Raw genomic sequence first — 27826 nt, forward strand, 5'->3', positions numbered from 1 at the left:
GGTCCTTTTAGGTAGGAGCTGAAGTAAATTTTTAGAATTAAAGACTCAAGGGAGGAGTAAAAAAAATATAATGTCATCAAGGTAGGTTATCGCTGGCCTATGCAGGTGTATAGATCAGCTGAGGTGTAAATTATCCTTAAAAGTGTCAGAGCGGTACCAAAATTTCGCCTCGGGTTTCCGACGGAAAGACGAGGACTGAGAGTGACGAGAGAAAAGACAGAAGGGGGCGGAGTCTCTTTTGGCGTCTCCTCCGAATATCCTAATCCGCGTGTTTATCGAATGATTCGCCACCGTGCACAATGTGCTCCTTAATTCTCCGACTTTCGTGGTCGCGCCGGAATCCCATAAATCGCCGAAAAATTCCCACCGGAGCACCCGCCCCGTCCGTGGACGTAAATTACCGGCTTATTTCCGCGGCCCGCCGTCATTCGGATAAATAAAAATATTTATACCGAGGCCGCGTGCACTCGGACACTAAATTAAACTCCCAGTGTCCAGCTCCCTCGATTCTTTTTCTCCCCCTCCTTTTTTTCTCTCCCTCCCTCCCTTCCCCTCTCTCTCTCTCTCTCTCTTTCGCGCGCGAGACGAAGAGCGGAGCGAGAGGCGATTATGCACGCCCTCGAGTTCCAGCTCGAATTAACCCTTTATTCGTCGGTGTGTCTAAAAGTCAGGAGATATTTGCCTGTAGTATGAATTAATTAATTCAAGTTTCGATGGGGTACGCAGGTTGCATCGGCGACCGTTAGTTCCACGTTTCTTTCCACAGCCACATAAATTTGAGAATAAAAAAGCGCGACACGCGTGATATATACCGTTAGTTATCTTATTGAATTTATTACCGTCGTTCGCCGGGCTTTAGCGGTCATTGACTCGGGTGATTTGGATAATGCAGTTCCCAGTTGAAAAGATCGAACAAGTCTCAATTTTAAGAATTCGGAGATCGTTGGAATTAAATAACCTAGAGACTTTAGTGTTCCGTGTGTCAAAGTGGGGAAAAAGAAGAAATCATCTCGCCACGAGTGCGAAAGGTTTTCGAAGTTTTATGAACCAAACTTACCGAGGATTTCACTATCAAATTTCACGGCCGTGAATGCGTTCCTTTTCGCAAGAGCTCCCTGTGTCATTCGGCGCGCGGCGTAACGTCGAATTAATGTCGTATTAATGACGCCGGATGGCAGTTAGATGACACACCGTGGACTTTCGGCTTGCTCCGTGTATACCTGAATAAATTCTCCACGCCAGGTAGTAGGGCCGAGGAGTGGGGAGTATATAATTCGTTTTCTCTCTTTTCGAGGACAACAATTACCAGCTAATTCGCCCGTGCGATTCCGAACGAAAGGTTCGCGCGACGCCGAAGGACGATGACGATTTCCAGGTAGGATTTAATTCGACGCTGACGTAGGGTGAGAGAGGAGCGGAGAAAGAGAGAAAGAGGGAGAGAGATAGAGCGAGAGAGAGAGAGAGAGAGAGAGAGAGAGAGAGAGAGAGAGAGAGAGAGAGAGAGAGAGAGAGAGCCGATGAGGCCCGGGACGAAATGCCACGGCTCTATTTCGCCTCGGAGACTTTTCTCCAGGGAGCTCAGTCGGCGTCGAGATTAACCTCGCGTGCGCGCGGTGTCCGAAAGACCGAGGGTGTAGCACGCGTGCTCGAGGAATTCCCCCTTCCGTTACGGGAGAGTCTGTTTTTTTCGGATCCCGTCGCGGAGGCCCCGACGTCGAACTCGGGGGAGCGCGCCGCGGAGCGTTGCATAAGGGGGATCCCCTGCGCCTCTAAGCGTCTAAGCCGATCGATCCGCGGGCGGCCGATGCCACGCGTCTCCTCGCCGCCGAGGCCTCCGGCGCGGCGCGACTCGCGGCGTCGCATGCACCGCAAAGTGCACCGCGTTCGCCAGCGCGCGGCCGATCGATCCGGGAATGTCCCGAGACACCGGCTCCGCCGTTCCCCGCGGACGACGCGGCTTTCGTCCGCGCTAATGGGTTCTGTAGTATCCGCGGTTTTTTTTTCTCCTACTAGTTGGAACGAGGTTTCACACGCGAAGGGAAATCCCGCGCGACGTTTACATGGTAATGGGAATTTAATGGCAGCGTGAGTCACATTTTCGGCGTAAACGTAACGCGAGTGGCGCGTGGCTTGGATACGCTTTTTAAGGCCATTCTACAATTGCGTAAACGTGGTTGTTAGCGGTTGTACAGTGTTGTAAAACACAGTTTTAAACTAGCATTTCCGATTGTAAAGCCTGTTGTAAAGCATGGCTGAACTTCATCTTTCACGACTGCAACGACGTAGGACGTAACAATTTACCAATTATTCACTTCAATTATGACGTATCTCACTTTATTGTATATTACTTTGTTGTACAACACTTACCACTACTTCTACTCCTACAACCCTACAATTACGTTTACGCAATTGTAGAATGGCCTTTAAAGGCTATTGCGTTTGTCGCACGGCAAATTTTTCTAATCAGCGGCCGGTCAACACGCTTGAAAAATTTGTCGCGCGACAAGTGTAGTACCAGCTTTGTACTTGGCCGAGTGTTCGATGAATTATTGACCGCGTTCAGCAGAAAAAGCTGCTTCGCAACAGTTGCAAAATTCGTAAAGTTGATTGGAGTATGCTCTTGGATTCTGCCGCAATTAAGAGCACGCGCCAATTAGATTCAGGATTTTTGCAACAGTTGCAAAACAGCTTTTTCCTGCTGAACGCGGCCATTGTTACACTTTATACTGGATAAAATGAACCTCGAAATGAACGTAAACGGGGGAGTAAAAGGTATACACGGTGTACATTTATATCTCAACATATTTGAATTCGAGCACGAAGAAATAATGCAATGCATTAAGTGCGTTAATGAGACGGCATTTTTAACAAGTCGTTAGGCAACCGGATCCTTGAGTCTAATTAATATACACGTTACGCTAATTACTCTTTTCACCTGCCGACTGATAGTCTCAGGTAGGAACGATCCCGCGCTATCTTCATCTGCGAGAACTAATGATACACGCACCTGCGCGCACGGCCCGCGTTCGGTATTAACTGCGACATTATTTACGATACTTGCACAACGAACGTTTTAGCGGGGCTACCAAGGTTTGACTTAGCAAGCGCGCAACGCCGATAATCGGAAATGCAAACGTCAGCTAATCGCGCGCTTCGCCGCTCGTGTTTCTTCCACGATGCCACCGAAAGCAGCGAGCGTTGGACGGTGGCGATTTATATTGATTAAAAGATCGCCTTGTCTAATTTAATTGTGGGACACATCGATCCTGATTCATGACAGTATTGTTTATTAAAAAACCTTGGCGCTGCTGAACCGCTGAAATGTACAGTCTAAACTTACAATTAATTCTAATCCCTAATCCATAACACACGCTCGTACACGCACACGTATGCACAAAAGAAAGAGTAACATTTTTGTAAGGGAGGATTTAACATTTGGTTTAGCAGCGCCAAGTTTTTTTAATAAACAACGTCATGAATCTGGGGGTCAATTCTGTATCTTACGCTATAGTAAAAATGCTAAAAGCGAGTAGCTTTGTCTCTTTCTAACTGTCGTCCCTTCAGAAAGGGACAAAGCCGCATTGTGTGCGCGCCATAGACATAATATAGCTAGACCGAGCACTGGGCAGTGGGGGTAGAGGTTCACGTAGAAAAGGACAAACTCTGTTTTGTGCTAGAGACCCTGCGATCAGAGACTGGCCATAAGAGTTCGTCAAATTCCCGCGAGTGAGAGAGAAACACAGGCTCGCAGGAATGCGAGCTTGACGAACTCTTATGGCCAGTCTCTGATCACAGGGTCTCTATTTTGTGCTACTTCGCTCTCTCTTGTTCGCATGTGAACGAGAGAGAACGAAATAGTACAAAACAGAGTTTGTCCTTTTCTACGTGAACCTCTACCCCCCACTGGTCAAATAAAGGCTCGGTCTAGATATATTATGTCCATGGTGTGCGCACTGTGGCTCTTTCTCCTTTTCTCTCGCTCGCTCGTACGCTTTCCCCTCTCTTTCTCCCTCCGCCCCTTTCTCTCTTTCAAGAAAGAACGAACGTGGGGACTCGCGGATCTCCCGCGGTTGAGTTCGAGCTCGTGACACCTGATCCCACCTGAGGCATGGGGAAAATCATTTTCGCGCGCGATTACGCAATGCGTGTCGACACGTCCTTACGCATGCACATTTGAAATCAGCTCGCGCGTGTACTCGTCCCGAGTGACACGCGTCGCGTGACTCCGCGAAACCGTTCTATACAGGGTGGCCGAGAAGTGGGAAGCAAGGAAACACGTGATCGAATACTACAATCTTAACTGAAATTACCTCTACAAGCAAATACATATTGGTAAAATAAGAGAAATATATTTTGAGCAAGTCTAATAGCAAATCTTTGAGGTTTAACAACGTTACATATTTTTAAACGTGCATATAAGGAAATTATTTGCAATTGGATGAGATTATTTGTAATCTCAGATGAAATCGTATGAAATCAAATGAAATCGTGTAATCGGTGGTACAACATTTTAGCTAGTGGTTGTCCCCTTGAATTTGGAGCATTTCAATGACGGGTATAATTGCAGAGTCCCTGAAAATACAATGTTCCGTATTTACGTTACCTAACATTGAAATCGTCTCCGGCGTCCGCGTCGCGACTTGCAACGCGCATCTCCGAACGTGTCGCGACACGCTCCTAGAACAGAAGACGCTCTGAACGGCGGGACGAGCGGGCGTGTTCTAATTGAATTACGATCGATATCGAAGCGGCTAATTTCTTCGTAATCATGCAGGGTTGGACAGTGACTCGTTACTCGTAACGAAGTTACAGTTACTTTTTTGGTAACTCTAACTTAACTTCGTTACTTTTTCTCCGTCTGTGACTGCAACTTAACTCAGTTGTAATTTTGCGCGTAGACAACAACTTTATACTGTTATTGCGACAGACATTATCATACCCTATGCCTCGGCGGTCGAATTGCTGAGACGCCGAGAGTGTAGGGGAGGTCCAGGTGCAAACCCTGGCTGAGGTAATATTTTTCGCAACAAATATTCCTTTCTGTATAAGAAATATGATTGGCTCTATATCGATCCTATTTTATGATATATTGAAGTGTAATAGCATTGGATCCGGAAATTTTTTTCTGTGGGTACAGAGATTGCATCAGGCCTTGCGTTTGCGTAAACGCCTTCATCAACGCTTTACAATTTAAATGCAAATTTGATAGTTTTATTTTCATTGCAAGAAAATAATTGCAAAGTAATGATTCGTTGCTTTATAAGTAACTGTAACGCGTCACTTGTCAGAATTGGTAACTGTAAGTAGGTACATTTTTAGCGAAGAAACTGTAACTAGATACTTTCGTAAAGTAACTTTCCCAACCCTGTAATCATGTAATAATACACGACGGACGACGAGAAGCCCGACCGACGAATCCCGATATCCAGCAATTCGTCAGGGTCAATTCTCTCTTCTTTTTGCTCTTAAACATTTATAATGACCCATTCGAGAGACTTGAACTCTCGAGCATGTAACGAAGGTGACGTAACACTCGCGCGGATTCCACTTTTCTCAGGAAACGGCGGTTTTTTTTCCGCTCGTAATGAGAAAATAATATCGCCGAGTTGCACAACTGGTTGCACACGTGCACGCATACATAGAAGCCGGAGCTCTTGCGCGGGCACGTGGCGCGGAATAAGATCGCGCGGGGTACTCGACTCTCGGGTCTCTCCCCTTCGTCTCGGCCGCGGCGCGGAACGTCCATTGAGAGCGGTTTTGCAAGGCGCTGGGCTAATTTTAGCGGCGATCTCGAGGCCGAAAATCCGCCCCCTGCCCCCGCCTGCTGTCCCCGTAATCCACATCGGCCGTAACCCTGCCGCGTCCGCCGGCTCTCTAACTGGGCCGAGTTGCCCTGCACTGAAAAAAAAAGACCCGTTTTCTGAACCCTCTTTTATTAATAAAAGCACCTCTAAGGGCCAGTTTCACAAACGTTGGTTAACTGTTAACCAGAGTTCAGTCAACTCCCTATCTTTTTCTATCTTATTATCTAGAAAAAGAACAGAGAATCAATTAACCTTCGGTTAGCAGTTAACCGACGTTTGTGAAACTGGCTGATAAGACTTCTGATTGGCCACAGGCCACTTTTACAGGCGCTCTCATCGATAAAAGAGGATTCAGAATACGGGCCAAGGCTCGGGCCAAGGGGTTCATCGCACCTCGAAAAAAGTGTACACCTACTGCCGAAAATGGCAATAACTTTCTGCAGTTATTACGGGCAACTGTCTTCAGAATGGGGGTTTTTCCGAAATAAAAGGTCTGGTCCTTACAGGGACACCGGCCTGTCCTGAACAGGTTAATGACGAAAATATATAAAGCCACCCATAAATCCCCAGGAAAGTTGTATCGAGGACTTTCTTGATTGTGTGCTTTTACAAAAAAATCGGTTTTTTACTCTCCGTTGTATAAATACTTCATGTTTGATGAAAAATTACAAGGGATTGTAAAATTTCCACAATTAAAGGCAATTATGTAAGGTAGAAGTTTATCTACAAGGTTTACTGACGTACGCAAATATACACCTAGCAGATGGTCGCAATATCACCTACTGCAATAAGTTGTAATTTTACATGAAATTTTCGTACAGTTCGTCCGATCGTTAAATCCTGATCGCTAAATCATCCCCCGAGGGTCGATCGGAAATCTCGGTATTTAAAATAGACCCGGGCTTGCGTCAACGCTCGAGTTCCGGACCGCACGCGCCTCCGAGAATTCGCGCGGTTCTGTCGTTACGTAAGCGAGCAGGTCGAATTTTTTTTCCCTTCGTTCCTCTCGGTAGACTCGTAGGTCAGTAATCCGCGCTGCCGATCTTGTAATACTTATCGTTGCATATTTGAATGACGAACGAGGAAATGAGACACACGGAGGTGCTCGAGTGAATTTATTATATCGCGATTCTTGGCAGGCTTGACGTAACTTTCTTGTCGCGCGGTGTGTCTGTGCATTATACGTCTCACCTGTTATCTAATGCCGACGTCGCGCGATGGCCTGCGTCGCGTAACGAACTATTTCAGGGGCGATTCGTCCATTTCACGCCGGAACGCGCCGTTCATTATTAGATCCTTCCACTTGACCTGACTCGCGTGTCACAGCGCCGCATTTCGCTGTCATCACGTATTTTCCAAGGCGGCTTTTTTCCACCCCCCCCCCTCTCCTTAGAAATCTCTATCACTCCTCGACGAGCCGTAATAGACATCGTTTTTTTTTCTACGAGACACAAGTCTGCAGTTGAAGTTCCCACGATGTCTTAATTGTGGGGTGTCTCTTGGAGACCTAGTGAGCAGCCGCAAATCGGGATTTATGCTATTTTTAACGGCCTCAGTTATGTCACGGTTTTAAAATTAAAAGCCTTAGAGAAATAGAGAGATAGAAAGAGGAAGAGAGAGAAAGAAGGGGGGGAGGAGGAGGAGAGAAGGGGAATGTTTGCTGTATGCAAATCGACTCGGCCTTACTCGATGCATCGGGAGAGCTGCATCGAGGACTATTAATCAATCAATACTTGGAGCACACACAGAAATGTATACACACTCCGTATATATGTGTTTACATGTGTACTTTTTAAAAACCGTACAGTGGTCTAATCTTTCTTTGTAACGCAAATGTCAACTCGGAGATAACGGAAGATGTTATCTCACTTTGGTTATTAAGGGCATGGTTAAATATTGACGCATATGTTCTGAGCGAGTGTTCTCTGATTTATTGTTCCCGCGCGATAAAAATTGCGTTTGCATATGCCGACGACGACGACGACAGCGAGCTGGTCGAAATTGGTGCCGCTACCCGGTGACGTGTTGTTTTGCCGCGAAAGAAATTTAAACAAGTGACTAAGGTGCGTTTTATCACGTTCTTTTTTTTTAATACCACGTCACTTTCTGCATCATGCCGTTGAAGACATCGATCGGAATAGTTCGATGAATTTGTCAAGATTTACGAAACTTACGTTTGGCTCTTATCGCCCTTCCCTGCGTATTAATTGTAACAGACAATTTCGATCATGTTAGCTGTGGTTGTTATTCCGAGATTCCGCATTATACTTCCGGCGTACGAGAAGTTTATGAAAGAACCGGAACGTCGGTATAATTGATAAATGCGAATTTATTCGGCGTACGTGCGAAATTTACGATGCAAAAAGGACAACGTCTCGTTGTCAGACAACCTGCTCGTTTAGCGCCATTCGATTATGTGGCGCGTGAAGAATTGGATAATCGCGACTTGCGGCTGCGTTTCACTGATAATGCCCTTCAGAACAGGCCGGTTGCGCAATTGGCGATAACGAGTGTGCCGTTATCACATCTGGCCCACATGATTTGCCGGCAATTAATCGGCCGTGCCATTCGTCTTGATCTGATTAAGGCCGAGTGCGTCAAGATCGCAAACACAAATCCACTAAATTGCTTTATCGCTTTCTTTATCGAATTTGTCAAGAGATATGTAGTTTTAACTCCCCCCCCCCCCTCGTCTCCTTTCTCCAACTTCGAGAGCAAACTGTCATAAAGATATTTCTAAAAATAGTGCCTAGTTGAAAAAGGTTTTATAGTCAATAAACATTTTAAAAAATTCGTGCAAATTGATAAATTATGTACACCGTATAATCGTACATTGCCGGTAAATTTTTGAAGCGTAGAAACGTATGTTGTACAGAAACACGTGTGTACAGTGACGTAACTGTACGTGCGAAGAATTTTTTAGATTAAACGCGACTTGAGTTCGGTCTGTCCAATCATATAATAACTTGTCCAGCGTCAAGGAACTCTATTACTATTGTCGCTATGCGACAAGAATTCAATCCGCATAAAAGTGGAATTCTAGTAACGCGAGTGTAATGAAAGGACCGCGAATTCGAAACAGTAGACTTGCAGAAACGTAATTTTCTTGTAGAAACCAAACCGGTATCTAGTTTACTTACGATCGTGCGGGAAATGGTCGCGAGTAAAAGACTTTTTAGAACCTTATTGAATTAATAAAATTATACCTTGAGGAATTAAATCGTTTGTCCTACCGTTAGAATTTTTTTATTCTGTTCGTCACGATCTCTACTTTTTATCCTTCTCGAATTTCTTTTAATTCTTAACGGTCGACGTGGCTTTTTCGCCTAATTTTCTTTGAAGAAGTGAACGGGAAACTCTCTCGTGCCGCATAATGCGGATCCGTACCGTGGAAAGAACTCAGACCTGACCAAGGTCTACGACCTTGGTCGGCAAACCGGTTGGGGTTACCTCGGTGCTTCCACTTTTGCTCCCGGGTCGGTTTGTTTTTGTACGAACGTGTGGCGTAACCGACTGGAAAAACGCGGACTTTTAATTTCGAAGTTTAAACGAAGATGCGCCCTGCTGCAACAGATTCGCGAGCTCCGTTTATACACGTATCGTTAGATAGCGTACAGTTTACACAGCGTGTAACTTGATCTTTTCAGACGTACATTGTTCTTGATTACTTATTTCTGCGTCGCGCAACGCGTGCATGAATATTTTTTATCAGTAACGCATGATGCATTATGCTAATTGCATGCTAATTTCCGTGATTTCCCTGTAGAAATTATGTATCACAGCCGCGATACGATTCCTTTCTCGTATCTCGATGACCTCGAGAAAGCGACTTAATATTCCGTGACGGAAGGGTTTGCGAGGTGGGAAAACCGGGCAATCGTGTCAGTCGGATAAACAGGCCGGATCGTGTAGTTTTCATGAAGAATACAGCGCGCGCGGTATAGGTCGATTAATCCCGAAATAGCGAGCGGATATATTGATTCTCGCCGAGGACCGATTTAATATTCGCCGTCCGTGTAAGCTCGCGCCGTTCGGCTTTTCCTTCGGTACCGATGATCTGATCGCGCGCTCGCTGCGATCGCCGGTCCAAGTCTGATCCGATCGCGCAGACTTGGGAGTCGCAAAATCGTCTCGCACGCACCCAAAGTCCATCGATGAAGATATCTGGCAGCGAGATATAGTTTATGTATGCACAGTGATAACTGGTGGCAGCGTGGAATTACAAAGATAAATTGGATGCAGGTTATAGAATGAGGAAACCATAGATATCTAGACCGAGCATTGAGCAGTGGGGGTAGAGGTGTTCACGTGGAAAAGGACAAACTCAGTTTCGTGCTATTTCGTTCTCTCTCGTTCGCATGCAGACGTGAGAGAACGAAGTAGCGTGAAACAGGAGTTTGGTCCTCTTTTACGTGAACCTCTACCCCCCACTGCTCAAATAAAGGCAAACGCTCGGTCTAGATATACTATGTCCCTGGAGGAAACCAAGCGCCATTTATGGCCCGTATTCTGAACCCTCTTTTGTCAATAAAAGCGCCTCTAATGCGGCGACTATCGTGAGACTTTAAGGGCCAGTTTTACAAACGTCGGTTAACTGTTATCCAGAGTTCAGTCAACTCTCTATCTTTTTCTATCTTATTATCTAAGAAGAGACAGAGAGTCGATTAACCTCCGGTTAGCAGTTAACCGATGTTTGTGAAACCATCAGCCCTAAGACGTAAGATTTAAGAAATTAATTATAGTCGAACGTGAAGGGGGAATACTCGGCTGTGATTGGTCAATTTCCGAAATCTTACGTCTTGAAATCTCATTGTAAACGCCACATTAAAGTGGCTATAATACACGGAAAGACAAATGTAGCTAACCACTGCACGTGGCAGCTAAGTTTCAGTTGCGAAATATGGACAGCTATAATATTTTTAGTCGTGACGGCTAAATATTTTGCTACTGTGCCTATTGCACGGGTACAAAGATTTTCGTAGTTGGTGCCGCATTGCAACTCTAGAGTCTCTCCAAACTGAAATTACTACTCAATCGCGCCTACGTATTAATAATTTAAACGATTTAAACGGTTTGCGCGTTACTTTAATTGAGCTTGATATTAATCTACGTGGAAAAGCGAGCAGTCCGTTTTATCCTTGATAAGAAGTATGTTACCAGGTCGCAGATTATTGAGAGTGCGCGAATATTCCTTATCGGAGCGGGCGACGTATCACGGATCCCGCTCCACGACAATTGAATTTTTACGATCGGAAGTAGTTTTATACGCGCGAAAGGAGATAATCGCGGACGTGAGCATGCGAGTCACGGTACAAAGTGGCGGCCCATAAAATGACGTCAAATGTGTCGATGTCAGCGCATGTGGGACGATAATCCCGTCATCCTGTGGCAGCGACGAGCCTGCCAACCAGAAACCTATCGGCGCTCGTGCACGGTCCTCCCTCGGGGACCGTCATCGATACGCGAGTCGTACGAGTTTATCACTGGACAGTCAGCATGATCGATGCGTCTATTGACATAATAATAAGTGAGAGGAGACGTCTCTATTATGTCTCGCTATTTCCCCGTCGTTCGGCGGCGGCGTACATTTCTAGAAATACAACGTGAATCACTTCGTTGTATCGTGATATCTTGACATCGCAGATTTACATCTGCGGCAGCAGATTACACATCGAGATTCTTGTACAGGATGTCGGTTAGTAGGATTCCCCGTCTTCCCCCTCCTGCCGTGATTAGGAAAATACTAGAGGAAAATCGTTCGTCAGCGATACGATTAAATTTATTAACGGTCGATTTTCTAAAAGGAATCTTGGAACGCGTGTAATTATCTGCAGCAGCGGAAGAAGAAATTATTTTCGTGCGAGATATGATTTTTGCCACGTGTCGATGACGGCGACGTACATATGTCCAGAGGACGTCGTACGCGCGCGTATGTGAGTGTTGGAAGCTCTTATCGTTCGTCTTCCGGGTGACACAAATGAGGTCGACATTTATTACAATGTATATAATTACAAAGCATGTAATGCGATCTGCCGAAAAGCGCGAGGAGCTATACGGATTCTCTGTTGCCGTCTGTGTGCAGATCGACTTTGGAAGTACACGATAAATATTATTAATTTTTCAAATAGGTAAAGTTCTCTATTATGAGATAGGATTCCAATACGGGATAGCAGGTTCTCAACGTTCATATTCAATCACAAGTCTTTTTTCGCAACGAAACTCCGCTGTCTCACATTAGGAGCCTATCTCATAATAGTGGACTTTTATCTGTATTTAAAATGCCGCTTCGGAACATCTCGTCATTTAAATTTGATACCGTTTTAGAAACCGGGGAATTAATAAATTGCATCTACACAGCGCAATTTCGCAGTCAGCTACGGAAATGTAATTAGAAAACACAAAGGTCCGTATTCTGAATCCTCTTTTATCGATAAAAGTCAATCAGAAGGCTTATTAGCGGTGTTTTGGAAGTGTTTTTATCGATAAAACAGGAGTCAGAATACAGGCCAAACACGAGCGCGATGGATTCCTAAAAAAAAAGTCCAATTACAAAAGGCTACTGTAATTCGTATAGCTTATAATTATGTCATGTAAATAGCAAGACCATAATCTACATGCGCGAGAAGTTACACAGTGAACTTTACCCCTGCGAGACTAAACTTGATTAACACGCGCCAGAGACGGTCCAGAGACTCATTGAAAATTTTATCAGCTGTTATTATTCGCGAGTCTGGCCCCGCGTTTCGCTAGCTTTCTTTTCAGTGTTTCGCGCATGGTTGGGAAAGTTACTTTATAAATTGCATTGTGTTGCGTCGTACCTGCAACTCTTTCGCGTACTCGCAGTCGGAATCTATTGAAAAGCGAGCCGTGTAGCGTTCTGATACGCGAAGCCAGCTCGTGTCTGTAATCCGCGGCGTTATCTCCCACGCGATAAACATCGATATCGCTGCGCGTCGCTCGCAATTAAACCCGATACCGATCTCGCGTTTCGCGTTTCGCGATGCGTCCGCGGGAGGGTGTCAAGTTGGACGGCGAGCTGCTTCGCGAGCCTCGGTCTGTTTCTTCTAACATACTTGGGCGTCATCGTGGGTATCTTGTCCCCCCTAATACGATTACCGCCAATTGAGTAGGTTAAACGCATATTTTAAAGGGTTAATCATATTTGCTGCACGCATAATTGACCTCCGAACGTTCTCCAATTGTTCCATCGACCCGCGGCTCGACCTCGAAATGGAATCTCGGCAGGTCGACGCGCATTTCTCGAATAAGAAGTTACGCTGATATTTTTTACGCATCCTCGACTAGTCAGTTATCACTAATTAAAGATCGAAGCGATAATTACGCCGTGGATAATGCGATTATCGCGGGCGATAAAATTTATCGTTGAGACTGCGCTATCATTTATCTTCGTTGCATCACTTTCCTCAGGCTCCGAAATCCCTGACATTGTAAATGGATCTCTGGAAATACATAAAGTTGCGTTTTTACGGCGGGGACTAGAGAGCCTCTTCGACGCTTTGGCATCGATCCCCTTATCACGCTCGCGTCGCGCACGGTAACCCGAATTGCACGTCAAACCGAAGTCCTTTTATTTTTAGCCGTGCCATTGGCTCGCTGCCTAGGTCTCGCGTGCTATCCAACGACAATGCCTGGCCGCAAAAATATTATCGTTGATGCACTTGCATCCCTCGGGCGTTTCTTTAAAAAATTAAACTGTACTCTCTAAGGCCCAGTTTTTCATTTTCTCAATTGTTAACCAGAAGTTAGTCTACTCTCCATCTCTTTGTTTATGTCATTATCTAAGGAGACACAGAATCGACTAACTTCTAGTTAGCCAGAAAATGAAAAACCAGGCCTATAAGTCTGTCAGTGCAGTTTCACCGAGAACAGTCACAGGTAAGTGTAGCACTGAATTATTCAGTGCTATACTTATGACTGCTGTGCGAAAAGGAAGACAGTTAGCAACCCATTTTGGGGCCCACAATTAGTAATCGAATTATTTGGATTGTTCGTAACACTCTGATCTTTTACGAATTTTACCCCGCGTAACTAAAAATCGCAATTAGCTATTCTATCTATATCCCAAGATTTTAGAGTAATAAGTACTAATCAATTCTCTCAATTAGTTCTGTCGGTATTCAGTAACGCACAGATAATTTTCATTTAAGAGGCACTAACCGAAATGTTAAGTTGCCTAACTACAAGAAACACGGTCAAAATTGTTCCCAGAGTAGAGTTACGTACAGTCCAAATAATTCGATTACTAATTGTGGGCCCCAAAATGGGCTGCTGTCTTTTTTTCCCCCAGAGTGTGAATCAGCGAATACTCACTGTTTTCAGTGATAATCCACTGATCGAATTTTAGAGAGTAAGTGGCTACAGCGTAAAATATATTGTTCGAGTCGCGCATCGAGCAGCCTTGTTACTCAATTGTCGTCTCTCGGCGAAGCTTTGGCCAAATCTTTTCCGAGCGTGCGCTGATCGAGATCACGTCGCGAGAATGTCTCGTCGAAAGGACACTATTCGCGCGCTTCTCATGCAAGGGTCAAGGCCGCCGACGGGATTGCATTCAAGTGCACGCCTCGGCGTCGGACGAATTGCCTCGGCGCTACGTAATCGCGTTACCACGCGTTTACGTAAAAAATAGCGTGGAGCGTGCGCTATCGGGTAGACGATGATAAGAGCGCGCGGCGAGAAACGATCTTTGAACCGAGCCCCTCGAATTTAAAGGTGCACTACGGCGATACGCGACATATGACGCGCGATCTACTCGGTTTCTTCTTTATGCAAATTTAAGACCGCCCGTTCAGAGGGGCAGAAGAAGAGAGCTTGAACTTTGGAATCAAATCTATTTATTGTGCACGTAACATAATTGTAATAAATTTAAATTTAAATAGGCCAATTAGATTCACGAGCAATGTTGGTTTTAAAAGGTTTTGGATAGTTAATGCGCTATCATATTAGTCTTAACATTTAAAACAGTAACGAATCTAACGATGTGTAACGAACGTTTGTCTTCTTCGGCGTTTGTTTGTATCGACTATAATAATTGTAATATTTTAATTCAAACTAGTCGAGATACTTCGCGAAAGTCTGGTCTCGATATGCTGCGTTGTTTTTTTTTGTTCTGTATTTCCTACCTCTGTGTTTTGCGTAAATTTACATTCGTGGCATTTCTCTATGTAATTTCTTTTTAAAGGACAGACACTTTGTCAAGGTTCGTTTTGTCTTGTCAGTGTATTTCGCTGTATAATACTCGGTCGTTTTGTAATAATTTTGAAAGGATGGTGGGAAATTAATGACTTAATTTATGATTTTCCGGTGGAGTTTGCTCTGGAAGATACATCTCAGCAATCGTTATGGACTTTCAGTGTATGACAGTCTAACTTTTAAACCAGACTTGCCGCGTTACAGCTGCTTTGATAAGACACCTAACGATATGCCACGGACGAAAAACAATTAGTAATAAGTAAATTGATTAGTAATTACCGTCTATCGACGTCAGAGATGCGAACAAAAGTAATAAGAAATAGAGTCCGGTTTTACAGAATATTTTCTTATTGCTAGCAATGTTCTTTTCTATCCAGTGAACTGATTACTTAAGCACCTGTTTAGTTATCTGAACATAATATCTGGACATCTCGAATATCTCGCCACTACAAAAAGCGCAACAAGGATTTCTCGCATGTCGTGCATTAAAGACATATAACATGCTTGCTAAAATTAATTGATTTACATGAGCAATCCTTTAATCTATCCCTTATCTAAAGACCAAGATAAGGTGGGCGGCTATTTGACTCACAATCAGTTAAAGAAAAATTCTGATAAAACAAAGTTTAAGACAAGCAGCCCCGCATTAACTCAAAAAGTATCCTCTGCGTCCTAAACCTTGTAAAGTTCTTCCATACCTTGAAAATTTTTTATCCGATTGTTTCTTCAACTAAAACAAATTGCTTTATTCCACATTTCGAGGCTGTCGATATTCGCGTCTTGACTTCGCTTTTTATCGCTTTTTATCTCGCCTTAATTATAATAAGTAGGTACTCGTGAAGTGCCGCGTCACGTGCCTGTGTACACACACGTCCGCGATCTTGTCGCGCCGTCAAAAAGGCATTCTGCTTCCACGGCCTGCATCGCGTTCGACGCTGCGCGAAGATAAGAGCGGGCTCCGGACCGCATCACGCGACTTTCGCTTCGCTTGACGTGCGAAAAAAAAAGAAGAGAGAATTAAGCAACCTCGGGTATCTGGCGAACGTGCCATGCCGTAATCCGGAGTCACGTGGCCCGCCAGTGTCCACGCACCCGCACGCGCGTGCTACCACGTATTCGCGATACGTTGATAACGGCCCGCGATCTTCCACCTTTCCGCTGGACATTTCCGTCGCGTATCGCGCCCCGCCGTTTGTCTTTACCGCTACTTTTGTCATAGTATAACCGTTATACTATGACGGAAATGTCCAGAGGAAAGGTGGAAGATCGCGGCTCGTTATCTAATAACTACAACCACAGAAAAATTTCCGGATCCAATGCTATTACACTTGAATGTATCATAAAATAGAATATAGCGTCAATCATATTTATTATAGAGAAAGGAATATTTTGATCTCGAATGAAAATTTTTTTTAATCTAGAAGAAAATAGTGTGTACCGTCTTTTGTCGAATATCGTGGCGCCAACTTCGTGCGTTGTAAGATGGAGGGAAAGTTGATTCTAAACGCAAGAATATATAGACTTACATTTATATAAGTTACTCCCGTCCCAATATAGTGAGTCGATCTTTTTTAATTCGATAGAGGTGAATAAGAATTATTGATTTTATTTTGACATTGTCTTATGTGTATACTAAATGAGGTTGTGAGAAATATAAATGCGCCAAGAATATTTTTTGCCTCGGTAACGGAAATCCTTTCTGAGGGTGTAGCAGGTCCACTCTCTGTCGGCCCCGATCATATGGTGGTATTCCGCCATACAACCCGGGCAGGATCCAGCGACGTGTGTATGTGTGTACTCGTCAAAGCCACACTACATCACATACAACCCAAAGAAAAATAAAAAGTCAAGGTGACGGCAGTTTGATGTTAAATTAACCAAATTTATGTTACATTTTGATCGATATGACATCAAATTGGCGTCATCTTGACTTTTCATTTCTCCTCGGGGACTTTTCTCTCTCGCCCAGAACAATGTCGGATGCGCAGAAGGGATCGACGAAAACGAAACAAATGACGGAGTGGACCTACAGTAGTTGTACTATGCTTTTGTCATCGTTACCGCTGTTCGGTTTCATTATCACGAGCACTGCCGTCGATTTATAAATATTTGTCGCGACTCGCGCGCAGAGCGAATCCCGAATCTCCGGTTTTCCGGCCCCGACATCCGGCCAAGCTCTAAATTGAGGCGGCGTTTATCACGTTAAAGACGATAATGATAAATGCTTATCCTACGTTCAAGAACGAACCGTGATGAATTAATCCTGGCCGATGCGTTTCCGCGAACGGCACGCATCTGTTTGATAATGACCTCGGGCACCGAGACCTCGCGATCTCGTTCTTATCTGACGTTCTTTCTCGTGACGTTCGATGGTGCGTGTCCAGATGAGAAGCGATTACGGGTTTTTTTTGCCTCGTCGCGCATAATTTATTACGTGATTACGAGTTTAGCAGGAAAAAAAATAACGTGCCGCTCCATAATTCTATAGTGACATCCCACGTATAATACAATTATCGCATTCTCTGAAATCGTCTTTGATATCAACCGGCAACGCAATCGACTAGAAGTTAATAGAAGGACTTTGAAGATTACTTCTTTCGATAACTTCGACTCTCGCCGTTCATTAAATTTTTATTTTTATGGATAAATGCGAATATATGAGGATATCGATAAATCGATCTGCTACCGTTTATTTTTCATTCTCAGAAAAATAGATGTCGACAAATATATAGCATCGTCCCCAAAGTAAAATATTAAATTCGTCGCGTAAAAGTCGCGATCGTATGTTGTGTATTTCATTAAAATTGCACGAAACTGTTCTGTGAAAAAATCGCGATCGTTCTTTACACATTTCCTGTCCTAGTTACGAAATCGTAATTTGCCACTGCGAATTCACCAACCCACCTCAGGCTCGCGCGTGCACCGTTGACAAAGCAATTGTTAACGGTTCGTCGCTTTTACGTAATCCGCGCGTGTCTTCCATCGTGACGATTCTTTACACAATGCGTATGTCACGCATTTTATGAGAACGGAAAACAAAAAAAAATTGCCAGACGTTTATGTTTTGCGAAATAACTTGACAAGAAAGACTCGAGAAAGCCGCGTTTATCTTAAATGCCAAGCCTGTTGAATATTTGATAGAGAACGAAAGTCGCAGAAATTGCGTAATTCAATTTATTAGGTTGAACGAGAGATCTTCCCGTTCCTTTTCCAAAGGAATTCAAAGTTTCGCGTGTAAAATTTTGTCCAGCACAGTATTTTTTACCATCTATTTTCTGTCAAGCAATCTCATTAAACCGTCCCCATTGAGTACATAATTACTTTACACTTAATGAAATCCATGTATTAAAAAAAAAGAGATAAGATTTTTTGTCAACAAGATATTGCTGCATAATGTAATTTCTGCCGTGCTCAATTTTAATATGTTCGAACAATTCTCGCCTGTGACGTACATCTGAGATTACCGGCTTTCGATCCTTCCCTCTGGCCTGTTCTCAGCAGCTATTAGTCAAAGTTTCTTTTCCTTTCAGAAAATAACGTCGACGGTCTTCGTGCGGCAGCTCACCGATGCGTCCACGGATCTCAAAAGGGTTCTCACTGATAGGATCCCGAAGGAGCAGGAGCGGGTCAAAGCCTTTCGTAAGAACCATGGATCCACCAAAGTCGGAGAGGTCACCGTCGACATGGTACGCACTGCCGTATTCTCCCACACTTGCGAGCTAAGCTTCCCTTTGTACTTTTAAAATATGTTTCCAGATTGCACTTGAAACGGACCCGAATAAGAGGTCGAAACGTTGCAACTTAAATATGTATCGCTCTTATGCCAGCTTGGTCGATTTTTAAAAAGGACTTCCCCATGTTTAATTACCACTGGCGACAATAAGCCTCGCTCAATTGGCTAATTCCTTTTATTATCGTAAAGTGTCGTCATGATAACTCAATCTCAAGTATTTTCGCTGGTTTTAAATGATTTGATTAGAAAGAATTGTTTCTACCAAAATTGCTTGGCTTCCTTGGAAAAGAGTTTTCGCCTGCACTGCGGTCTTCAATTAATATTTTTCTTGTCGTGGGTGAATTTAGTTGTGTCGCGGTTATAGTGATACAAATACTCGCAGGTATCATTAACAATTATAATAACCGTATTATAATTTATAATAATCGAATTCCGATGTGGAAAGATACGACGAGCTATTATTTGTTACCAGCTCGATAAGGCCCGCATGCCTGCTATGCGATTATGATAACCGTAACGCGTTGAATTTTTGATCGTCGCATGCGGCCACGGCGTCAATAAGCAGCGTAATTTGTCTTTTTTTTTGCCACCTATCAGCAGAATGCAGCGCGTGACGATTAATCGTCATCGAATGAGCCGCCGGCTCGCATGTGACGATCTCACTTGTGTCTCATTCATCGCTTTCTGCGTGCTTTCACTTATCATCGATCTCCGCATGATAAATTAATGATAACTTTTTAAATATGACTTAGCTGTCAGAATGTCATCAGCGTTAATTAATAAATGACAAATATTAGCGATATCCACAAATGAGATCATCGAGAAATTTGAATATTAATACATGAATTAATACATGTATTAATGATTTATTAACATTATTGAATTTAATTAGAGTAGACTTGCGAGCTTTAGAGGTCTTATGCACATTTATCCAGTATTTTCACTTTGATTGTTGCACAATTGACTAATATGCTTTTCTTTTTGGTGCAGATGTACGGTGGCATGCGTGGCATCAAGGGCCTTGTGTGGGAGCCGTCGGTGCTGGATCCGGAGGAGGGCATCCGCTTTCGCGGCAAGTCGATCCCGGAGTGCCAGAAGCTCCTGCCGAAGGGGGCTGGTGGCGCGGAACCGATCCCGGAGGGTCTCTTCTGGCTGCTCATCACCGGCGACGTGCCCACGGACGCGCAAGTGCGGGCCATCTCGCAGGAATGGGCATCCAGGAGCTCGTTGCCCGAGCATGTGGTCAAGGCACTCAACAACTTCCCCAAAACCCTACACCCGATGACGCAGTTCTCCGCGGCGATCACGCTGCTGAACAGCGAGAGCGAGTTCGTCAAGGCGTACAACAAGGGCGTGCACAAGAGCAAGTACTGGGAATCCGTGTACGAGGACTCGATGAATCTGATTGCCAAGCTGCCGGTGGTGGCCGCCACCATTTACCGCAACATCTACAAGGGCGGCAAGGGTCTGGGTTCCGTCGATGCCGGCAGGGACTGGTCCTGGAACTTCGCCAACATGCTCGGCTATGACAATCCGCAGTTCATCGAGCTGATGCGTCTCTATCTGACGATCCATTCGGATCATGAGGGCGGTAACGTGTCCGCTCACACCACCCACTTGGTAGGATCCGCCTTGTCGGACCCGTACCTGTCCTTCGCCGCCGGTATGAACGGTCTAGCCGGGCCGCTGCACGGTTTGGCGAATCAGGAAGTGCTGGTGTGGCTGGAGAAGCTGCGCGGCCAGGTCGGCGACAGTCCGAGCGACGAAAAACTCAAGGAGTTCATCTGGAACACGCTCAAGAGCGGTCAGGTAGTGCCCGGTTACGGACACGCCGTTCTCAGGAAGACCGATCCGAGGTACACTTGCCAGAGGGAGTTCGCGCTGAAACATTTGCCGGACGATCCGTTGTTCAAGGTAAATGACGCGTTCCGTTGCAGAGTGTTTTAAATATAGTAGAAAGATTTTGTTCTGCTCGAAATGATGAAGGAACTCATTAATTCGCTTCTTTAGACATTTAAGAATGTTGCCGTGGATATAAAAAATTAATTTAAAATCTTGTAAAGTATTTAATTCTCTTTCTTGCGTATAGTCACATTCCATATTTCGGAATTAGCAATATTCTGATTTAATTCCGAGTTAAGTTTTGATATTAATGTCAACGTTTTCTCCTTTACAGCTCGTTGCGCAAGTGTACAAGGTGGTGCCGCCGGTCTTGCTGGAGACCGGCAAGGTGAAAAACCCATGGCCGAACGTGGACGCGCACTCGGGCGTGCTGCTGCAGTACTACGGTATGAAGGAGATGAACTACTACACTGTCCTATTTGGTGTGTCGCGCGCGTTGGGCGTGCTCGCCTCCCTCGTTTGGGATCGCGCCCTAGGACTGCCTATCGAGAGGCCTAAATCCCTCAGTACCGAACTCCTCATGAAGGCCGTCAAGGCTTAAGGACCGTCTCTCACTGGATCAATGATCAATCATCAACATCACCTCGAAGTCTCGTCGTCCCGATCCTCGAGCTTTGAGCATCGATCGCGACGTCAGAAATTTTAACAGGATATCATTTTGATACCGACCTCGAGACACCTCAACGAGCACACGCCTTATCAAACGAATGAGAGTGCGAGAGCGCGAAAGTGTGAGGGAGAGAATGAGTGAGAGAATGAACGAGACACAAGGCTAGGTATTAAACACGACAAATAATTACGTCTAATAATGTATTATCTAAATGTAGAATTATTATGAGCAGACACATCAATGTCCCGTATCAACGAGGCAGAGTTTGTGTTAGATCTCTTCCTGTTGTCGATAGCCTTCTAAATACAAGCGACGACACAGATCTAGTAATTACACTTACACATTATAATATAATTATGATAATTATAATATAATTGACATTGATTAATTGACAGTGTAATTAAAAGAACTGTTTTAAGCGTGTGATTTTTACGAAGTGTCAATCGCGAGTAAAAGTTAAACGGGACAAGTTGCTCTCGCAACGTAGCTGCTTACATAAGTAGAAACGTAGATTGGTCCAATAGTGAAAACTGCCAAAATTGCGAGGAAACCCAAGATAGCGCAAGAGGTCCAGGGGATGGCTTTTAGACGTCTAAGTTTCGAGATTTTCCGACATTTCTACGTGTCTCTTGAATATCTAAAAGGTGTCTTCTGGAATTTATTATTTATAGAAACACACAAGATAGAGAAACGCGTCAGAAATAGGTAAGGCATTATTGTAAATAAAGTTATCGCTCAATGCAATGCAACACGGCGACTATCGCTGGAAATTAGCAGCCACGCAACGGCTCAAAATTTACAGCGAATAGTCAATGTGTTAGCTCAGCGATGCAAAGGCAGTGGAAAATAGCGACTTCTAAGATTCATCGTGTAAAACAATGTAAACGTTCAGGCGGCTAAAAGATAGTCTAATTCAGATTGAACATTATTCCGACAACTTTTACGTTGTTGCGGATATGCAATAATGTGAATTAGAAACCGTAACGTTGTCTTGCCTCGTCACACGAGTAGTGCACTGCCCGGGTGTGTATCATGGATTTCTCTTTCAATCAGGCGAATTCCTTCGTAAATTGAACGGATTTTCCAGCGGTAGAAACGGTATCAAATGTTCGCGGTTAGAGGATAGGTTTTCAAGGCAATAGTCGGCAACGGAACGCCAAGTGGCGAACGTGTGCCAATTAGCTCAGACAGTAGATCTCCCGGCCATTAGTTTACTATCTCACCTCCCTCAGGAAGTTCATTCTAACTGATTGTAGAATGGCGAAAGAAATACTGTTGCTGCGCGCGAGTTGCAGTAGTTGCGAAATACTTAACAGCGAGCAATGATTCAGAGAGTGATCAAGCAGACTTAAAAATAGCGTTTATAGCCTCATCGGGCGGCCGAGGTGCTGCTGCTCGGTCGCACTGCGGAGAGAAACCACGTTTCAGTGTAAAATTAAGGAGCTTGACCAGTGGTGGACCCACGGTTATAAGAATGAATGAATGAGTGTGTGCATACATTATTTATAACGAATGTGAAAATAAATGGATCAAAAGGTAACCGTGGCTGACAGATCCTTCCTCTTTCGAGAGATTTGGATTTACGGAGCATCGCGAATGTCTCGCTCAATCGAGTAGTTCTGAAAGCCTGCGATTTCTATCGCTGAATACTCCAACTCTATCGAAAATCCCGGAAAGCTTTGGATCAAATTTAACGAGACTTTGGAGCGATATTCAGTAGGGTGTTGTAAATTTTAACGCTGACCGAAGTATGCTTAATCTAAAGACAATAAAACCCTGTATGTATCACTTACAACTAGCGAAATGCAAAACACGAAGAGAGAATTAGAAAGTAGAATGGGATTATCGTAGAAAACAAAATAGAGCAGATCCGTATGTTTCTTATCGATAGAAACTGATTTTTAATTTATTTGACATCCCATACTTTTAGCCTTTGTTATTCATTTAAAGTCTTACAGGTCTCCCTGGCTTATATTATACAATTATGTTAGATAAAGACCAATAAATCAGAATTGATCGATTTCCGTAATCGTTATTTCGATACATTCGACAGGTAGGTCGAACCGTGTAATCTACAAAACCAGCGAATTACGATTTTTTTTTGTTTACGCGCGCGCTCACTCCGGCAACATAAACATGCGTCAAAAACCTGTCTTGTACTTTTACACTCGCACATACACGCTCGCACGCATGCACATATTCCAGAAATTTATTTTTTACACAATTACAGTTAAATAGAAGAGACTGACACGTCCGTGGATAAATTTGACGAGCGTAGATTCGGCATAATATCCCGCATAGAATTTCGAGGAGCAAACAATGTACACGGGAGATACAACTCTTTATGTGTCATCAACATTTAAGAACTCGTTTCTCAATATGAGAAAGCTAGCGTTAACCTTTAAGTGTTAGGATCTCACTCTGGCATTAGACGGCATTTATACCCCTCCGCGCTATCATGTTGACAACGCCTGTACAGTAATTTTTGTGTACACCCATCGATCTCTTAGGCCTGTTATACAGTTAGTCATACGTCGCTGTCGGATGTCGGGACGTAGCCGATGGTCCAATGAGTAAAAAAATTAATTTCCTCATTGGACCATCGGCTACGTCCTCGACATCTGACAGTGACAAACGACGTATTGTATAACAGGCCTCGGCACACACTGACAATTTTCCTTTTAAAAGCTATGATAATTAATGCATTATACCTATTGGAGTATTTAACGCTACATAAAAGTCTTTACATTTTAAATAAAGCAAAGACGAGAGACAGCTGTCAGAGTTGGAGACAAGGTAATTGCTTTGTGTCGGACTTTCGTCCGTACATCCATCATCCTGGCGGTGCACAGTAACCGCGGGTGAATGGAACGCGGAAGAGATACGTTTTTCTTAAATAACTAAAACTTCGCGCCTTAGACAATAACGTCACTTAGTACAGTTACAGTAATGAGCTATGTCGATTACTAAACTTATAAGGTTCCTCACTGCCAAGGAAAATAAAACGGAAACAGATTGAGATCGTTAAGCGAATTAATGAGACAACAAGCGAGTTTTTTGATTGAAAGCTCCCATTCACCTGTCGCGATATTACACATGTTGCATGCTAAAAGGATATCGTTAGCTTCCCACTTAGGGCTTTATCAGCCTATCTACTGATCCTTCGTTGTTTTCCTTTTTCGCACGTCACGTCAGCCGTATATCTGTTACGTGATCCATTCGGCAAACAACTGTCTCAGAACTGAATTCACATATCACAGAGCAGTTTTCACGTTCTGTCTTGACAAGTTTCTTCAATCCAATTTATTTCACTATGAACCTGCTCGACCTTTACGTACGGAAATGTCGTAAAATCTGCTTTCTCTCGTTCAGCATTGATTCTTTTTTTTTTTACAGAGCTCGCCTTCTTAACGAGAAGTATAAAAAACTATATACACAGGTGCACTTCCGTTGCGCTCTTGTATGTCAACCGAGTACAAATAGTTGCCACCCTCATCTATTTTCCCTGCCTGTTTTACTGCAGAATTTTACTGTAGGTGGACGGGATGAGAAGTCTCGCACTCTTGTCACGCAAATGACAACATAATTCGCGTAAGCAATCGATATCCTCTTCTTTTTAATGGCTTAAATTAGATATTTGTCACTATGTTTAATGGCCATTTAACTATGATATTTAACCAAGTGTACATTTTGTATATATGGACGCAAAACATGATTATCTTCCCTTTCAGTATACGCTTAATATTTCGCTTTGTACATTTCCACTAATCATCGTTTTCCCTTATCGCTGTTACTGATCATTGTAAACGAGCTGAAGTTTGTTGTGTCACGTACAGCAATACCAAACTTCCTTCTTATCGCGTGAGCAGCCAATTAAATAGCTAAATTTACCCGTCCACCCGTTCCTCAAGCATTTGCTGCGGCAATAAGGTGACCGGATGCACTTTGAGGGTCATACCAGGAGACTTTAAATAATGACTAACGAAATGTGACCGTCCGCGCTGCTCCCCTCTTTCGTATAACCGTCAAAGTGTGTTACCATAGTTAACTTATCTCGATAACATATTTTACATTTTGGATATTTTGTTAAACTCATAAACGACTCTCATAATGTACGTCATGTCTTTTTTAAACGTCCGACGATCCACTCCAGCCCCTGGTACAGCCTGAAACATTTCGTATTGTCGTTCACGTTAGATCTTACTTCTCTTTTCGAACTAGAAAAAAGTGCACAGATCGCTAACGCCCTTACCCCTCTCCCGTGAGGGCGCAACAGCTCTGTATATGCCACTGGTGCTTCTTGATGGACGTCAGATCCAACTGCCTCGAAATCTCGGCGGCGGTCATGCTGCCCTTCAAGTCTTGCTTGTTGGCGTAGACCAGAACGTTGGCCTTGCTCAATTCCTCGTGGTTCAGCATCGAGTACAGCTCCTCCCTAATCACACCGAGCCTCTCTCGGTCAGTGCTGTCTATGACCATGATGATGAACTCTGTGTTCGTGTAGTAAGTGGACCACGCGGCCCGCAGACTCTGCTGGCCGCCCAGGTCCCACATGATAAAATGAATATTCTTCCACACGACCTCCTCGACGTTGGACCCGATGGTCGGAGACGTGTGGACAACCTCGTTCATCAGGAACTGATACAATATCGTTGTCTTCCCGGCGTTGTCCAAACCGACCATGACTATTTTATGCTCTGAAAGCAACGAACTTCTATTCAGGCAATAGTAATTACGACTGAGACACTTGTTGGAAGTCTTAGATTGCCATATAAAGTTACACTTGCAGAGCTTGGTATCTTGACTCCTTTCTAAAGATACAGATAAATTTTCAATTTATTCAGTGAAGAGACCCATTTCTTCTATTCCTTTGATTTTAGATGTAGACACAAGATCCACTCATTATTTTTCCAGGGAAAGATACAGGCAGCATTCATATTTGTATCACTATCTTTTGAAAAGAGATACCAAACTCTGCAATATTCTGACAAATTTCGTAGAAAAAATTTTGTACACTTTTATACGAGAAATTCTTGCAGAAAGTAATGCAAAACTAAAATCTAACGAGCTCAAGTATTCGTATAGGGTAGTCACCAGTGGTAAAATTAAATAAAAATGCGGAGGTTGTAGTCGATCAGACTGGCAAGACTTGAATAGTCTATTCCACAAGTAGAAAGTCTACAAGTTTACACATAGTATTCTACATGTAGTAGACTAAACTATTCAAGTCTTGCCAGTGTGATCGACTACAAGCTCTGCATTTTTACTAAGATCCACTTTGAACTTTGCACTCCTCAGGATACGAAGGATAAAATTCGGTGAAAGTGGAGTAGAAATCTCCAGACAAGAATTTAAATTCAGGCGACAAGTTCTCGTTGATACTAAGAGAGTGCAATTTGGCAGCATATGTTAATGACTAGAGAAAGTAGGCCAATGTTGGCATAGAGTTTCCAGGAGGTGTGTCGTCCAATTCACCAACACGCGCGGCTTCTCGGTGAAATTGGCGACTGGCAAAGAGCGAGAACGCTTAAAACGACACTTGAGTGAAGCGTTCGCGTTTAATCGTAGACCCAGAGTACTCTCCGATCGACGAGCATTCGAACACCCGAGCGACCGACTCTGCCACGATCAAGTTGGGCCGCGAGCGTCGCGAGTGCCTGACGATCGGGCGCACGATAATCCCGCACGTGTTATCACAAGCGTACGCGGCGGGCGCGGACAAAAGGTGCGGAGGGACGGGGACGGGTGACTAATCGCAGGCAAATTCGCGATGCTCACCTTCGTTGCCGAAGAAGCTCCACAGCTTCGCGAACAGCAGACCCATGTTGACCGATCAGCTCGGGAACCAGTCGAATACGTCCGTTCGACGCCACGAGCTCGCCGTCTCCCTCGGGATTAGAATGCCTCGGGAACAGGGCGGTTCATTGTCTGTCGGGGAGGTTACGTTCGCTTCCGCGATGGGACGTCGTTCACGCGTGACGTCGGCTCGCGGATCGACATCGTAATCGCGGGCGGGACGTCGAAGATACGCGAACGCGGGACGTCGGCGATCGCGATAACGACTGAGGGGCTACGAAGCGCGCGGAGAACGGCGAGAGATCGACGGGGCACGCGAACAGCCTGTCTATCTATCCCAGTCGAGCGAGGCGCGACATGTTGCATCTGGTTGCATTTCTGATCGACGCGAGTGTCCGCACGCCCCGAGCGGGGCGCTGCTGCGGCGATCAGTTGCGCGAGGCGACGCTAGGGGACGCCCGGCACTGCAGTTTGACGCTTCCGCCGGTGCGCAGCGCTGCGATCGAGAGATAGTTCATAGGCCAGTATTCATGGTCCGTTCTGATATTTAAGATCATCTTAAGTGTAATTTTAATGTGTTTTCAACCAATCACAGAGCCGTATTAGCGTCTTAAGACAACACTTAAGATGATATTGAAATAAGAATCGACTATGAATATCGGCCATAGAGGCCGAAATTCATAGTCTATCTAAAATTCCAAGAATTGAATTTCCGAGAATTTCCATTCTTCAAAACGCCAAAATCAAGAATCGAGAAAATGGCAAAGTATT

General features: G+C 44.3%; 2 protein-coding genes across 2 annotated transcripts in view; one reads left to right on the plus strand and one right to left on the minus strand.

The window, feature by feature from the left end:
- The window catches only part of LOC105563067 (probable citrate synthase 2, mitochondrial), a 24193-nt gene extending 913 nt beyond the window's left edge, over positions 1–23280 (plus strand). The window contains exons 2-4 of the mRNA XM_012014356.1: positions 18545–18700; positions 19738–20661; positions 20924–23280. Of these exons, the coding sequence (XP_011869746.1) occupies positions 18545–18700; positions 19738–20661; positions 20924–21190 (1347 nt within the window). The 3' untranslated portion in view covers positions 21191–23280. The remainder of the gene's footprint in view (positions 1–18544; positions 18701–19737; positions 20662–20923) is intronic.
- Positions 23281–24640: 1360 nt separating this feature from the next.
- LOC105563070 (ADP-ribosylation factor-like protein 5B) lies at positions 24641–27445 on the minus strand. Its single transcript, XM_012014362.1, has 3 exons — positions 27038–27445; positions 25512–25956; positions 24641–25425 (listed from the first exon to the last, which is right to left on the minus strand). Exons 1-3 carry the CDS (start codon positions 27081–27083, stop codon positions 25377–25379), a joined length of 540 nt encoding a protein of 179 aa, XP_011869752.1. The 5' UTR covers positions 27084–27445; the 3' UTR covers positions 24641–25376.
- Positions 27446–27826: the final 381 nt, after the last annotated feature.

Source organism: Vollenhovia emeryi, unplaced genomic scaffold, assembly GCF_000949405.1.
Source record: "Vollenhovia emeryi isolate VEMERY1.0 unplaced genomic scaffold, V.emery_V1.0 DF939180.1, whole genome shotgun sequence".
Lineage (NCBI taxonomy): Eukaryota > Metazoa > Arthropoda > Insecta > Hymenoptera > Formicidae > Vollenhovia > Vollenhovia emeryi.

Bases quoted from the DNA above. Each gene is read 5' to 3' on its own strand.
- LOC105563070 (XM_012014362.1), bottom strand. From the start codon at position 27,083: ATGGGTCTGCTGTTCGCGAAGCTGTGGAGCTTCTTCGGCAACGAAG. The intron at 25,957-27,037 runs GTGAGCATCGCG...CGTTGCTTTCAG, and splicing joins GAGCTTCTTCGGCAACGAAG to AGCATAAAATAGTCATGGTC. The intron at 25,426-25,511 runs GTAAGGGCGTTA...GAAATGTTTCAG, and splicing joins TGCGCCCTCACGGGAGAGGG to GCTGTACCAGGGGCTGGAGT.